A 15,411-nucleotide genomic window follows, 5' to 3' on the forward strand; every position below is an offset into this window, starting at 1 on the left:
GACTATGCAAACCAATCAGCAACAATTACTGCTATGATTTGTTGTTCAGAGAAGTTAAGGTTCTTTCCTCCCTCCTGCAACACTAAGGGAAACAATTTAGCTGATAAAAGTGTATATGCTGATGATATTTGTGGGAATTCTAGTGTAAAATTTGTTTCTGTCACCCAAGCAGTTTGAACATTGAGCATGAGTGCTGGACTAACTTCATACAAGAACTAAAAGGGCCTGTGACTAATTTATTTCCTGGAAGAGGTGACGTTTGAGGTCCTATGTTATTCATGTTAAGAGTATGTTGGTAAGGAGCCACTGAATCCTGAGATTTGAGCCAGATTCTTGCTTGGCTTGTCACATGTTACACATGGGATTTTAGTGGAATAATACCAAATCTGCATTTGTTTTTCTCACAATATGATTGTTAGATTTTATAAAGAGTTTGGAAGAACTAAGAAAATTTTGTGGAAAAGCATTTTTTGCTTTTTTTGCCTTGGTTCTTGCCAGACAATGAATCAGTTCCTGTTGCAAAACTAACCAACAAGACAATGAATTTAAAATTATTGTTTTGATTCACTCTTCTGGAAAAGATCTGACAAGGTAGCCACAGTTGTACCTAAATTAGTGGCCCAGGATTGTGCTTCACAATGAATACAAGAAGACACTAAGCCAAGACATTAAGGATAATCTTGAATTTCACAGATCAGTTTTTATCCATCTGTCTTTTTCCCACTTTTTTGTCTGAGTCAGGAACAGTAATGTTTTTGGACAATCCATTGCACCATTGTTCCATTAAAGTTGCTTCACAATGATGTAATTAGATTACACAGGTTTTGGCAAGGGACCTATTAGTTCTGGTTTTGGGTGTTGATTCCAAAGATTCCAACTGATATATTTTTGTAGAGCAGTCTGAAAACTGAGTAAGTCCTTCACGGCTTGTATACTGGAATGTTTCTTCCTTTTGTTTTGTAGTTCTGGTCAGTTCTAACCCTAGCAGGTGAAGGTAGGAAAACCTTCAAGATGTCAGGGATTGTAGTGCTCAGAATGAATTATGTTGTCCAAACCTTAAATGTCTTTGGGCACCACATAAATTGTCGATATTTAAATCTTCAGTAAAAGTTTGTAACTGTTCTCTCAATTAATACATAAGCATTAATACAGCAGGGAAACCGGCCCTTCAGCCCACCAAGTCTGTGCTAACAACAATCGGAATACATGGTTTTAAAACTCAAGTTTAGCAAGGTCTAACCAATGTTTGATGTATTGCTTCTTTATTCCTCTCAAGCATGTTTAGTCAGCCTGCCAGGTTTCTTAATGAAGAAAAATCACCTCATTTGGATCTAGTCTAGAGTTGTACAGCAGGGAAACAGGCCCTTTGGCCCAACTTGTCCATGCCAACCAAGATGCCAATCTACGCTAATCTCATTTTCCTGCATTTGGCCCATTTCACTCTATACTTTTCCTATCTATGTACGTGTGTCCAAATGCTTTTTAAATGCTGTGATTGTACCTGCCTCTTACTACCTCGTTCCATATACCCCCTGTAAATTTATCCTCTATAAATCTACCTATGCTCTCAAGTATTAGACTCCCCTACTCCGCAAAAAAAACCATGACCATCTACCCTATCTATGTCCCTCATAATGTTATAAACCTCTATATGGTCACCCCTCATCTTCCTGCGCTCCACTGAGAATAATCCTAGCAATCTTTCTCATCTAATCTCTCTGATGTTCCAACTCTTGTGCTCAATATCCTTGCCTATGAAGGCAAGCAAACTAAACATCTTCTTCACTACCCTACCCACCTGGGTTGCCACTTTTAGGGAGTTATGAGGGAGCTCTTGTACCCCAAGGTCGCTCTGTACATCAACGCTTCTAAGGTCCCTGCCGTTTACCTTACATGTCTGGCCAGTACTAGTTGACCCATTACCTCGCACTTGTCTGAATTAAATTCTGTTTGCCACTGCTCCACCCAACTTTTCAGCTGATCTGTATCCTTAGGCAACCATCCTCACTATCTACAACTCCACAATTCTCCATATTGGCAGCAAACTTGCTTATCAGACCATATATATAAAACAAACTACAGGGGGCCCAACATCAATCCATGCAGTACCCCACATTACAAACCCAGTTTACCAAAACACCTTGGATCCCATGTGCACAGCCTACTGTGCAGGACCTTGTAAAAAGCCTTGCTAAAATTCAGGTATACCACTTCTACCACATTGCCTCCATCAATTTTCTGAGTAAGCTCCTCAAAAAGCTCAATCAGATTTGTGAGGCAGGATTTCCCTTGCAAAAGAACATGCTGACTCCCCCTAATCAGTCCCTGTGCCTTTTCAGTCCTGCCTGATCATAAATCCTATCCCTAAGAATTTTTTCTAATAGTTGCCCTACTACTGTCATAAGGCTCACCAGCCTGTAGTTTCCTGGCTTATCCCTACTGCTCTTCTTGAAAATGGGGAAAACATTAGCTACCCTTCAGTCTTTTGGTACCTCACCTGTGGCTAAAGATGATGCAGAAACCTCCATCAGAAACCCGGTAATCTCCACCCTTGCTTCCCATAACATCTTGGAATAGATTTCATCAGTCCCTGGGGATTTGTCCATCTTGGTGTGTATCAATATCTGTAAGACTTCTTTCCTGATACACACTTGTTCTCTCGGCGTACACCTCCCCTAATTCCTCATCCTCCTCTTTAGTGAAGACTGACGTAAAATATTCGCTCAGGATACCACATATATCCCCAGGCTCCACTCACTTTAATTCTTTTGGCCATTTCATGTCCCCTTTTTGCCTTCCTAACTGCTTTCTTAAGATCTCTCTAATATCCTCTGTAAACCTCAAAGGACTTGTTTGATAACAATTTCCTATATTTGGCACTTCTTTTTTCCTGATCACACCCTCAATTTCCTTTGTTAACCAAGGTTCCCTAGTCTTACCATGCTTCTTACCCTTACAGGGACATGCTGATTCTGAACTCCTACTATAACATATTCCTACTATAAATGCCTCCCACCTATCAGATGTTTTCCTCTCTAGCAGCTGCTCCCAATCTACTTTCACCAGGTCCTGTCTTATACTGTTGAAGCCAGCCCTTCCCCAGTTTAAGACCTTAATTCTAAATACAACCTTATCATTTTCCAAGACTATTCTAAAGCTTACTAAATTATGGCCACTGTTTGCAGTGGATTCCTGTACAGACATTTCCACCACTTGACCATCCTCATTCTCTAAAATAAGATTAACGTTTCCCTCTTGTAGGACTTCCCACATACTTCTTTTAAAACCCTTCCTTGATGCATGTAATGAATTTTACCCAAACCAGGCCCCTTACACTAAGGCCATCCCAGTCAATATTGGGAAAGTTAAAATCTACTACAACCCAATTGCTTTTATTAATTACTTGCATCCTACTACTGTTTGCCTGGGGAGAAGAGAAGCCTTGTTAAGTTCAAATAGCCATGAAAGTTGCTGTAATTCCTTTAAAGTCAAACGACTGTACACTATGACACCATGGTTGCTTGGGTATTTTCTAATAGTCTTTTCACAGAATTTACTGAAAAGGCTATGAAGATACTTTTAAGGAAAAATGATGAAAGTATCAGCCTTGACTCAGTTGTTAGCTCTCTGTGTCAGAATCTACAGCCAGAAAGTTATTGGTTGAAATTTCTAGTGGTTTAAGCTTATAATCTCAGTTGGCACTGCAGTAGAGTACCAACGGAATGCACCACTGTCGAAGGTGCCAGCCTTTCAAATGAGACTTTAACCTGAATTCCTGCTGGCTCTGTCAACCAGACATGGAAGAGACAATTGAACAATTGGAATAACTCCCTCTTTCTTCTATCTGTGTCCTGGTCAATACTGCAGTCTTCTCACTGCAGACTGAAATATTGCCTTACACAAATTAGCTGCTGCATTTCTGCATTATGCAACTGCTTGATAACCCATGAAGTGCATAGGGGCAGCCCAAGATTATAAAATGTGCATTGTACAAGCAGGCTCTTTTGTTCTCGCTTTGTGACAATTTTGAACAAATGCAAGTTCTTTCTTTCCTGGTGGCTGTTGATAAGATGGGTTGTAGCAGAGTTTTAGGAGCCAAGTTAACCAACTGCAGTATTGAAATGCCTTCTCCAGTCCCTTAACTGCACAGAGCAAAAGGAAGAGTGTATGACTTTCATTGAGAATTTGCTTGAGAATTCTTTCTTTCTCTGAAGATGTAGATTGGTTGTTCCTGTCATGTTTTCTTGTTGAATTTCTTGCATTTCTTCTGATTTCAATGGGGTCAATGTTATCACTATCAAAGAATCAATCACAGGAATAAAGGGACATAAATGAGTACTCTTTCAATTCCACGTGGTCCTTATGTTGTGGGTCAGACAATTAATGACTGTACCAAAACTGGTTATTTCAACATCCAGTTTCCATGTTTTTGTATACAAATAGACTCTACGCCAGAATAAATAAACAAAATAAATATTTGCAATTATATACTGCTCGTTATCCCTTTTAAAGTTAAACAATGCACATTGCAGTGAATGAGATATTTTTGTAGTAACTTTTTTTTGAAATAAATGACAAAGCAGACAAGACTTTGGTGTAATCTCTTGTCTGAAAGACAGTGCTGCATTTCACTGGTGTGGCAGTATTGTTTATTGGACTCAAGTCTCTGGAGTGGGGGTTTGAACCCAGAACAAAGCAATAATCACGCTTAACACTAAAAATACTCTAATGAGAAAAAGGGCAAAAGTTAAATTTAAAAGTTCCATTTCGTTAGAGCCTGAATAATATTTCAGTTATATTATAAAAGTTTAAACTCTCTGATGGTTGGTTTGTGATACTGAGTTATACAGAAGGAAGTCAGCTTCACCCACAGATGATGAAATATGAGAACCTCATCTTGTGGACAAATCCCAGTGAGAATTGAGGCCTCACAAGAGAAGTGAAGAAATCTTGAAAGAATCCTAATGAAAAGTTTCATGTAGTGGTTTGCTATTCTTCAAACTCTCCAGATCCAATGATACTCTTTAATTCACCAGGATGTTGCCTGAATTAGAGAGTATTAGATATAAGGAGAGGTGGACAAACTTGGATTGTTTTCTCTGGAGCATCAGAGGCTGAGGGGCGACCTGATAGAAGTGTATGAAACAATGCAAGGCATAGATAGGGTAGATGGTCAGTCTTTTTCCCAGAGCGGAAGTGTCAAGAATATTTCCCAGGGCATAGCTTTAAAGCAAGGTGGGAAAGTCTAAAGGATATTTCCAAGGCGAGTTTTCTTACATAGAGGGTAGTAGCCAGGGGAAGTAGTGGAAGCAGATATGAAAGCGAGATTTAATAGGCATTTAGATTGGCACATGCACAGGCAGGGAATGGAGGGATATAGATCACGTGCAGGCAGATGGGGTTAGTTTGGATTGGCATCATGGTCAGCACAGACTTTGTGGGCCGAAGGGCCTGATTCTGTGCTGTACTTTTCTATGTTCATATGTTCTATGTACTCTGACTGTTTATGACAAGAGTTTGGGGAAAAAGAGTCTTTGCTGTTGTTTCAATCGTAAATGTATCTTTGAACTTGGCATCAGAGTCCATTACTACTGGCACACTTGTATCAATGTCAAAAATAAACATCATTTATATAGCATCAAATTACATGGTATTCTGCAGATTAAAATAACAGTTCTGATGATTCCCAAGAATTTGCTATGGTAGGATCCTTAAAGATCGTTTTGTTGTGTTTTACGAATACTAATTGCAGACAAGTAGATTTGAAGAGAACATTTTGAATTGATAAATACTCAGCTGTTATTTAAAACTAATATTTAAATATCCATACTTAAAGGCAGTGTACAGGAAAGCCACCCTGCCTTCTTTGTGATTATTTTATGGAATAGTGCATTTATTCAACTTTTTTTTGTGGACGTGTTCAAGCCTGAGTTGTGTCTTTCCCAACTGGGCTAATGGGCCAGGTCAATAGCAGAGTGATAATGACCCGTCAGTTGCAAATATATGACTAAATATGTCTCTGAAGTGGTTTGTGGTGCAACTATGGTAGCATTTGAGGTTAGCACACTATTAGACGAGCAGTCAGAGGATATGGGAAGGTCTGAGAGCTAGTGGAACTACGAAACTGTTTTAATCAACCACTGTGAAATGAGGCAGTTTCATTTTGTAGAGCTGCTTGTTGCAAAATGGTTTAATTTGTGTGAGCTGTTTCCTTTAGAATACTGTCTTTATGGACAGAATCAATCAACCTTGTAACTGGGACTTGTACACCTGATCTTGATAGTACCTACTCAGTGATTTTTGGATGGTCAATGCACATTTATTAATTAGTCAAGGATCATAGTAAATGATTGACTCCTGTTTTATGATGCTGCATTGTGGATTGTCACTGAAAGCCAAGCCCTGATTACTACAACAAGTGTCAGGAGGCTGGGAAGAGTCTTTTACCCTCTTTATATAATCACTGTTAAATACCTGTTCGGTCTGAAATACACTATTGACAGTAGTCACATTGAAAACTTTCACATTTCTGATGCTGACATTAAATATTGAAGACATTTTGCAGCTCTGAAGATAATAAGACGCATATTGGGAGTGTTGAGCTGGTGCTTTAATAATGGTGGCCTTGCCTTATATTTAATACTTGTGTGTTGAAATGTAGTTAGATACTTTTATAATGTAAAAAAAGTTGCTGTTTGAAATGGCTACCAGTTCCTAATCCCTAACTGTTGTAAAGTGCAATTTTTGGATTTGTCTGGGTACAAGATTGGATTTATAGTCATGGAGTTATACAGGACAGAAACAGGCCCTTCAGCCCAACTCATCCATGTCTACCTGAGCTAGTCCCATTTGCCTGCATTTAGCCCACATCCCTCTACACCTATCCATGTACCTGTCTAAATATCTTTTAAGCATTCTATCCACCTCTGCCACTTCCTCTGGCAGCTCATTCCACATACACACCACCTTCTCTGTGGAAAAGGTTGCCCCTCAGGTGCCCTTCAAGTTTTTCCCCTTTCACCTTAAATCTATGCCCTCTAGTTTCAGACTCCCGTAACCTGGGAAAATGATTGTTACCATTCACCTTATCAATGCCCCTCATGATTTTATATACCTCCTTAAGGTCACCCTTCAGATTCCTATGGTCCAGGAAAAAAGCAGTCCCAGTCTGTTCAGTCTCCCTATAACTCAAGCCCTCCAGTCCCAGCAACATCCTTGCGAATCTCTTCTGCACGCTTTCCAGCTAAATGACATCCTTCCTATAACTGGAAGGCTCCATAACAAATGTTAAATAACATGGGTCTAAGGAGTGTAAATATAAATTCTTTCCAAAGACTAATCTTGAATCTGAAGCTGAATTGGAGCTCAATAGGCTAAGGCATGATTGAGATGGAGAGCTATCCCTGGTGCTAAACCAAATTCAGCAGGGATCCTGAGGAGTTGATGATAGGGAAGCTCTAACAGCAGTGTGAGAATTTTCAAGGTAGCGTTCAGGCAAGGCTAAGAGTATGTTCAAATTTGATCTGAATAATATGTTTCCTAATCATTATATAACAATTCTGATTGAGTTAGTGAAAGAATCGCTAACATGAAGGTGTCAGCCATTTTTAAGAGGTGACATTCTGCTGGATAATTACCTTCCCCATTCAAGCTGATGGTAAAATATTTTATGTAATATCTTTGAAATATGGATTCAAGATCTGTAACAAACAAGCTGGAGTCAATCGTTAGCTACATTGGTGTCCTTGATTTTTTCCCAGCTGTTATAAGTTTTATCTCCTGCACATTAGAGAAGTGGCTCTGACCTTGATGTTTGTAACGTAGTGAGTACCTGATATCTATTTCTCTGGAGAATTGCTAAACTGAGAATTCTGTAACATTCACTGAACAACCATTTAGAGCAACTTGTCTATGCCAGTGATTATGTTTCTCACAAAGTTGTTTCAAGGACAGCTTTAGGAAAAGAAAGGCAAGATGATCATTAACTACTGCACTTCCTTTTACATCCTAATTTCTATAGGAAGATGCACAGCATTGAATTACTACCCTGTCCCTAAAGAATGTCTTGCCCCATTGGTTTTTAGCAGTGCTGAATTATTTGACTATTAAAGTCAGAGCATGAAGAGATCTTTACAAAGCACTCATTTATCTGCTCTGGCTTCATGTCATAATTTTTCTGGATAACTCTCAAATGGTCTGCCATCAGTTTGGCTCACTGAGTTCTGATCTTGCCATGTTAGCAGTTGTCAGATTTCTCATCATTGTGAAATTCGTTCAAACAAATTGCCATTCTTTTTTGCAGGACTGTGGCATCTGAAGTCAGGAAGCAAGTATCCAGCCAATATAGCAGCTCGCCGCAGCTGTCCAAGAAACGCAGCGGCTCCCATCAGTTGGTGAGTGCACAGCTGTTTCAGCATAACCCTGTCAAGGCTGAAACAGATTGATGCTAGGGCAAGAGATTGTTGCTATGGAAAAATAAAAATTAGAGGTAGTTCTTTTAAATAGAGGTGTACCAATAGGATAACGTAACAGTAAGCACAGTGATGCTGTTTGAGTAACAGTCACACAGAACATGAAATAAAATCCCTCCAACGTAACCTGGAACCTTGCTGGATCTTCAGATGTCGATGTGCAAATACTCAGCAAGATGCATGTGTGGGTTAAGAGAAAGAGTCTCTAATGATTGACTATTGCAAACATTATGTTAATAACTCTGGGGTAGTCTAAATGATCAGAACAGAATGCTTGTTTGAACTTAGTTTGATGTCCAACAATTTTTGCACGTGGTTGCATTCAGTTATTTATTTTCTATTATTCATTCCATGTCTCGTGTGTGTTGGTTATTTTCCCTCCCCATCGAAGTTTTCCTCTGTCACAAAATCCATCACCAGCTGACTTAGTAAAGTGCCAGCACGGTTAACTGAGGGAGATTGTTAATGCTGAATGAGGAGACAGGTTGGTTCTTGTGGGTTCTCGTCCATAAGAAATATGCCTGGTCAAATTCACTTCCCGATAGCTTTATTGCCAGCACAGAGATGAGATTTATTTTTGTCCAAACATTTTTTGGTTTGGGTTGACTCCAGGCCCCAAATATGAAAGCCCAATATCAAGCAATGATATCCATCAGCTCCTTGCTGTTGTTTTAATTTCATCTGTCCTCCATTTGTCTTGGAGGAAAATGTAGTTTTGCTGCATTCCATCATGACCCAAGAATCATGCCTTTGGGACATTTGGGCTGTTTTACTATCATTAGCTTGCAATTTCTCAGTGTAAAATTGGCAGGAAACAGCTCCAAGATACAATAGCTCCAAGCTCCAGACAGTGAGCTATTGTGGCCTTTTTGTTTTATTTGTTTTCTTTAAGTTGGACAGAAAAACATGTTGACCCTAATAATATGCTTTGGACTGACTAACTGAATTTCCATTTCTCCTGTTTTGCAAAGTTGTACTTTATCGTCTAGTCCCTGTTGCCCTTTTGCATTCATGTACTACCCTGCTAAGCAATGGGCTGATTGCTTTTATAAAGTATTTGAGAGCCAACACTCTTTATTTTTCACCTAATAGATCCATTTGAACAGAAACTTAAGGACATTAATCCAACTGTTGTGGAATCCATGGCTCATTATCTCTGATGATCTATGTCATCCTCCGTCAAGGTGGACTAGTTTGTGGACATTGAGGTTAATTGAATGATAGGGTCAGTTGGGGTGAGATTGAAAAGATTCCTATGAAACTGAAAGCTTGAAGTTCTTGGACTGAGCAGTCTGTGGATGTCAGGTCTCCAACTGGGTAACATCCAGTTAATGAGCATTAAATTCAGCATGAATCCTGTGTTTCACTTTTCTTTGATCAGAGTTTGCCCTTGTTTCTTGGTTGGCTCTGTAACAGAGATAATGAGGAAATGAGTGACTGAACCTGCAAGAAATCTAGTCCATCATTTGATGAAATGGGACTAGACCACTAGAGCCTATGTTTCACCATTCAGTGGCCAATCTCTATATAGCTGCTTTTTCACCATATTGCTTAATACCTTGGGTTAATCTAAATCCATCGTCTTTAAAATTAAAATAAACCAGCAACAACTTATTTGCAGATGAGAGTTTCAGATTTCTAACATCCTTTGTGTGTATCTCATTCCTAAGAACTGAAAAGCGTGGGACAAATTTGTACATACACCAGTTGGTCCTAGATTGCGCAACCAACAGAAATATATTCTCTATCTTACTTGTCAGTTTCTCTTAATGTCTTGAGCATTCCCTTTAAGGCCAATATATCCTTCCTAAAGTTTGATGCCCAGAACTATCTTCAGTACTTAATATGTTCACTAGCTAGTGTTTTGTATTGGTGTAGCATAACCTCTACCCTTTGCATTCCAGTCCTCTTAAAAAAAATAAAGGCTGGCATTCCATTAGCCTTTATTATTACTTTTTGTACCTAACCACTACATTTTAATGATCTTTGTGCATGGATCTCTGTCAGACCTCCACTGCTTTTAAGTTAAACATTATTCAGCAAGTGCTCTGATCTTTCAGTTAATATATCCACAAACAATTTTCTGCGTCACTCTATCATTGATACAATCAACTGGACCATATTGAAAACTACTTGCCATAGCTTTTCCCATTTAATAATCTGTTAATATCTCCTTGTTATTTTATGCCTCCACATATACTGCTTGGAGTGTCATCCTTTTCTGATATCAGCAAACTTGCATATATAGCTCTCTATTGTCTATGAGCTGCTAACAAAATAGTGCATAGTTAAAGCTCTTACACAAATCCTTGGGTATATTGTACTAGTTGCATCCTGTCAATTAGTACTAGTCTATTATCCCTCATCTCTAGTTAGTTCATCAGTTAAGTTATTGACCAATTTAAAGATTACCTTCAATTTTGTGAACTTCAACTTCAGCCATAAGGAATCTATGAGGAACTTTTTTCTGAACGTGGATGTAAATAACATCTGTAGACATACTCTTGTTCATTTAGGCTTTTTATTAAAGAGGTCAAATAATGGTGTCCTCATCACCTTTTCAAGTTGTGACTAGATTGCCCATGAGCAGCACCATTGTTTACATCTGATCTCCAAATGAAGCCAGCAGACCACAAGACCACATGACTAAAGAATGCCTGAAGCTTTACCAATGAAATGAACCTTTAACAATAACTTTGCCTTTTTAAAGAAAATATTTTATTCATTTTTTTGTGCTTAAGCAACTAGTGAAACTGAGAGCCTAGGGAAAGGAACACTTTCTTCTTCAGACATTTGATGCCATGGTAAACTTTGTTTTAATCGGTGTTGTCAATGGTAAATCTTGCTTTAAGAGAAATGTAGGCTCCAGTGTTGTTTTACCAGTGCAGGTAAAGAAAAAGAGTGGGGAAGAAAAGCTGCAGATGCTGGAAATCTGAAATAAAAACACAAAATGCTAGAATCACTCAGCATGTCAGGAAGCATCTGTGGAAAGAGATGAAGGATCTTCGACCTGAAACTTTAACTCTTTTCCTCTTTCTACAGATGCTGCCTGACCTGCTAAGTATTTCTAGCATTTTGTGTTTCCGTTTTTATGTAAGGTAATGGCAAGACCCTGGGGAGTGTTGTAGAACAGAGGGACTTTGGAGTACAAGTACTGAAAGTGGAATCACAGGTAGACGGGGTGGTGAAGAAATCTTTTGGCATGCTGGCCACAAGTCAGGGCATTGAGTATAAAAGTTGGGAGGTCATGGTGCAGTTGTACAGGACACTGGTGAGGTTGCACTTGGAGTATTGTGTTCAGTTTTGGTCGCCCTGTTATAGGAAAGAGTGCAGAAAAGTTTTACAAGGATGCTGCCAGGACTGAGTTATAGGGAGAGGTTGGACAGGCTAAGTATTTATTCCTTAGAGCGTAGCAGACTGAGAGGTGATCTTATAGAGGTGTATAAAATCTTGAGGTATATAGATAAGGTAAATGCACTCCGTCTTTTTCTCAGAGTTGGGGAATCAAGAACTAGAGGGCGTAGGTTTAAGGTGACGGGAAAGATTTAAGAGGAACTTGAGGGGCAACATTTTTACACAAAGGGTGGTATCTGTGTGGAATCAGCTGCCAGAGAAAGTGGTTGAGACAGGTATAATAACAACCTTTAAAAGACAGTTGAACTGGTACATGGATTGGAAAGGTTTAGAAGGTATGGACCAAATGCTGGCAAATGGGACTAGCTTGGATGGGGCATCTTGGTCGGCATGGACCAGTTGGGCTGAAGGGCCTGTTTCTGTGCTGTATGACTCTATGACTCTAAAGCCCAGGTTAAATTAAGAAAAAAATCTCCTGTTACAATGTACCATTGCACATTCCCAAGTATAGCACAGGTTAAAGAGAGTGTAAAGTTCTCTCACAATAACCTGAAACACCTATAGTTCAAACATAGCGCAGGCTAAGTATAGAACAAATTTTCTTCTGTTCAACTACAGGTGTAGTGTGCCAGTTACAGACATATAGGTGTGAGGAACATTGAGTTTATATCATTGGAGTCCCCACTAACATGACATAAAAGTCTTTTTAATCACATTGGGTATAAGCAATGAAAGCTGGTATGGAACCTTTTTCAGATTATATTTGGAAGACAGAAACGTCGAGAACTTAATCACTGAAATCTTCCCCACGTTGTCCACAATTATATTGGTTGGTGAATTCTAGGATATTGAGTAAGGAACAATGAGAAAACAGCGATATGTGATCTAGGTGACCTGTAGGGGAATGTCAGTATAACAGCTTTTGTCCTTGTCATTGTCAAAAAACCACAAGGGAAGGAGATGCTGCTGTAATCAGCTTGGCAACTGTGCAGAATTTCCCATAGATTGCACATATTATTCCCTTGAAGAGAATGAATATCGAATCCAGTGGCAGACACACTGATCAGGTTGATTCTATCAACAGTGAAAAAGCTATAACTAGCAGCCTTTCCCCCTGTGTAATATGTGGTAACAAAGGAGCAGCAGTAAGCTATTTATCCCCTCAAGCCCATTCCATTGTTTACTTATAGCTAAACTCTTTTAACTCCGTCTTCTTGCATTGGTTCCAACCCTTAATTCTCTTGACTATCAAGAACAAGAATATACTCCTCTGCTACTTCAATTGTAAATTAACATTACACTAATTTATTTTTTATCACAACTGGACAGAATGAAAAATTCACAAACTACTTTTGCACTTTGACTCCACAGTGATTTATTATATCTCATTGCAGGTTCCTCTTTCTGAAGTGGTAGAGCCTGTGGACTTTGAGGAATACCTGACAACACATCCCCCTGCTCCAGAACCAGGCCCACTCCGAGATCTGCTCGAGTTTCCTGCAGACGATATTGAGGTAGTGTACGAGCCACGAGAATGTCGAACTGTCGAGCCTGGAGTTCCAGAAGAAGTGTGAGTATTCCTACATGCCAGTGGTAAGGCCTTGGGTCAAGTAGTAACAACACAAAAACAAAATCTACTCTTCAGCTCTCTCAGCTTCTCTTTGCACAGTATGGAGGCACAGGGACACAGATTTTTGTATACCTGGTGTCCTTGGCACTTGATCAATCACCAGCAGGAGCCCAGCTTAAATATGGTGAACCAGATGGTTAAGTTTATTTTCATCCTTGTAGGGAACATCTCAGTCCCATCACAGTAGCAATTTGGCACAGGTTTCCGTACTTTCTAACTATAACCTTCTCTGACCTCACAATCTCTTAGGTTTTAGCACTCTTCCATTCTGGCAACTTGTGCATTCCCAATTTTCATTATTTTACTATTGACAGCGAGACTGCCTGATCCCCACGCTCCTTCAAAATGTCCTCCCGGTTCCCGAGTACAATAAGATGGACTCTTGACCTCACAATCTACCTTGTTATGACCTTGCACCTTTTTTTCTACCTGTATTGCACTTTCTCTGTAGGTGTCACACCTTATTCTGCGTCCTGTTATTGTATTACTTGTATTACCTTGATGCACTGTATAATGAATTGATCTGTGTGCAAGACAAGTTTTTCACAGTGACAATAATAAACCAATTCCATTTCCAATTCCTTTGTACCCTTCATCTTTGACCAGGCTTTTGATCGCTTGTCTTTGTGGCTAAGTTGCGTTTGAAATTGCATTTGTCAATCCTCCTGTAAGGTTTCTTGGGATATTAACTACATTAAAGTTGCTATATAAAAGCAACTTATTATTGAAACAAACAAACTTGTATGATAGACCTACGCAATCTCATTACTTCCAGGATGGAACTTGCAATCTCAACAAATCATGTTAGTTAAATTAGGTGTCATGCTTATGCTGCTCTGAGTTCAAATGTCTTCTTGATTACAGGTCACTTGTTTTCTGATTAAAACATCTGATGAGAGAAAACCCTATAACTTCGGTTAAACTGGATGAGTAATGCAGCAGGTTGATTTTTGACAAAGAAAAATGGGTTTGTTTTATTCCAGCACAATAGGACTGTCTGTAGCTGTTGAATTTTCATGAATTATTGTATCCTTTTTTTTCTTTCAGGGGAATGGACCCTCGAGTAAGAGACGCTATACAGATCTACACCGAAGACTGGGTCATTGTTCACAGAAAGTGGGTTTCTTGTGGTTTATCTTCATAAATTTTGTTAATGGGTCAGTCTGCTCTGTTCATTTATTGCAAGCTGTTTGTTTAACCTATGGGTGATATGCTGCAGCTATGGGATACACTGAGGAAACTAGCTAGCTAGCCATTTAGCATTTAGGTAGAAAAGAGCAGAAGTGAGATTGTACAGGTGTAGAGTGGCAAAGGATGCAGTATTCAAAAGTGTTCTTGGAATCTCAGAATAAATGGGGCTTTGATATTTCTAGGATTGGGATCACTACTTTCATTGTATCTTATACTGCAACCCAAAATGTGGACCAGTAGATGTTAATTTAAGAACAAAGATCTTTGCTCAGGTTATGAGGGAATCTCATCTGAAAATTGTAGGAGAGAAACACTATGATGCTGGAGGAACTCAGCAGGCCAGGCAGCATCCGTGGAGAAAAGCAGGTGGTCAATGTTTCAGGTCAGGACCCTTCAGGACCGAAGATAGGAAAATGGGAAGCCCAATATATAGGAGGGAAAAGTGGACAAAAGATGGGAGGCGGGGTGGGCGCAAGGTGGTGATAGGTAGATGCAGGTAAGAGATAGTGATTGGCAGGGGAGGAGGGGAGAGCAGAAAGCAGAAGAAGGGTCCTGACCCGAAATGTCGACCACCTCAGAAGGGTCTTGACCCAAAATGTTGACCGCATGCTTTTCTCCACGGATTCTGCCTGGCCTGCTGAGTTCCTCCAGCATCATTGTGTTTTTCATCTAGGTTCCAGCATCTGCAATCCTTTGTTTCTCTGAAAATTGTAGGATCTTGGACAACCTGAAATACTGCAATTTAACGTTCACAGTGCAAATGTG

General features: G+C 39.5%; 1 protein-coding gene across 2 annotated transcripts in view; it reads left to right on the forward strand.

Annotated features, from left to right (window-relative positions):
- The window catches only part of LOC127585085 (dedicator of cytokinesis protein 7-like), a 133,303-nt gene that overhangs the window by 21,518 nt on the left and 96,374 nt on the right, over window positions 1–15,411 (forward strand). For both annotated transcript variants that reach the window (XM_052042247.1, XM_052042248.1), the window contains exons 2-4: window positions 8,303–8,393; window positions 13,220–13,395; window positions 14,503–14,571. In XM_052042247.1, coding sequence (XP_051898207.1) covers window positions 8,303–8,393; window positions 13,220–13,395; window positions 14,503–14,571 — 336 coding nt within the window. The remainder of the gene's footprint in view (window positions 1–8,302; window positions 8,394–13,219; window positions 13,396–14,502; window positions 14,572–15,411) is intronic.

Source organism: Pristis pectinata, chromosome 31 (assembly GCF_009764475.1).
Source record: "Pristis pectinata isolate sPriPec2 chromosome 31, sPriPec2.1.pri, whole genome shotgun sequence".
NCBI lineage: Eukaryota > Metazoa > Chordata > Chondrichthyes > Rhinopristiformes > Pristidae > Pristis > Pristis pectinata.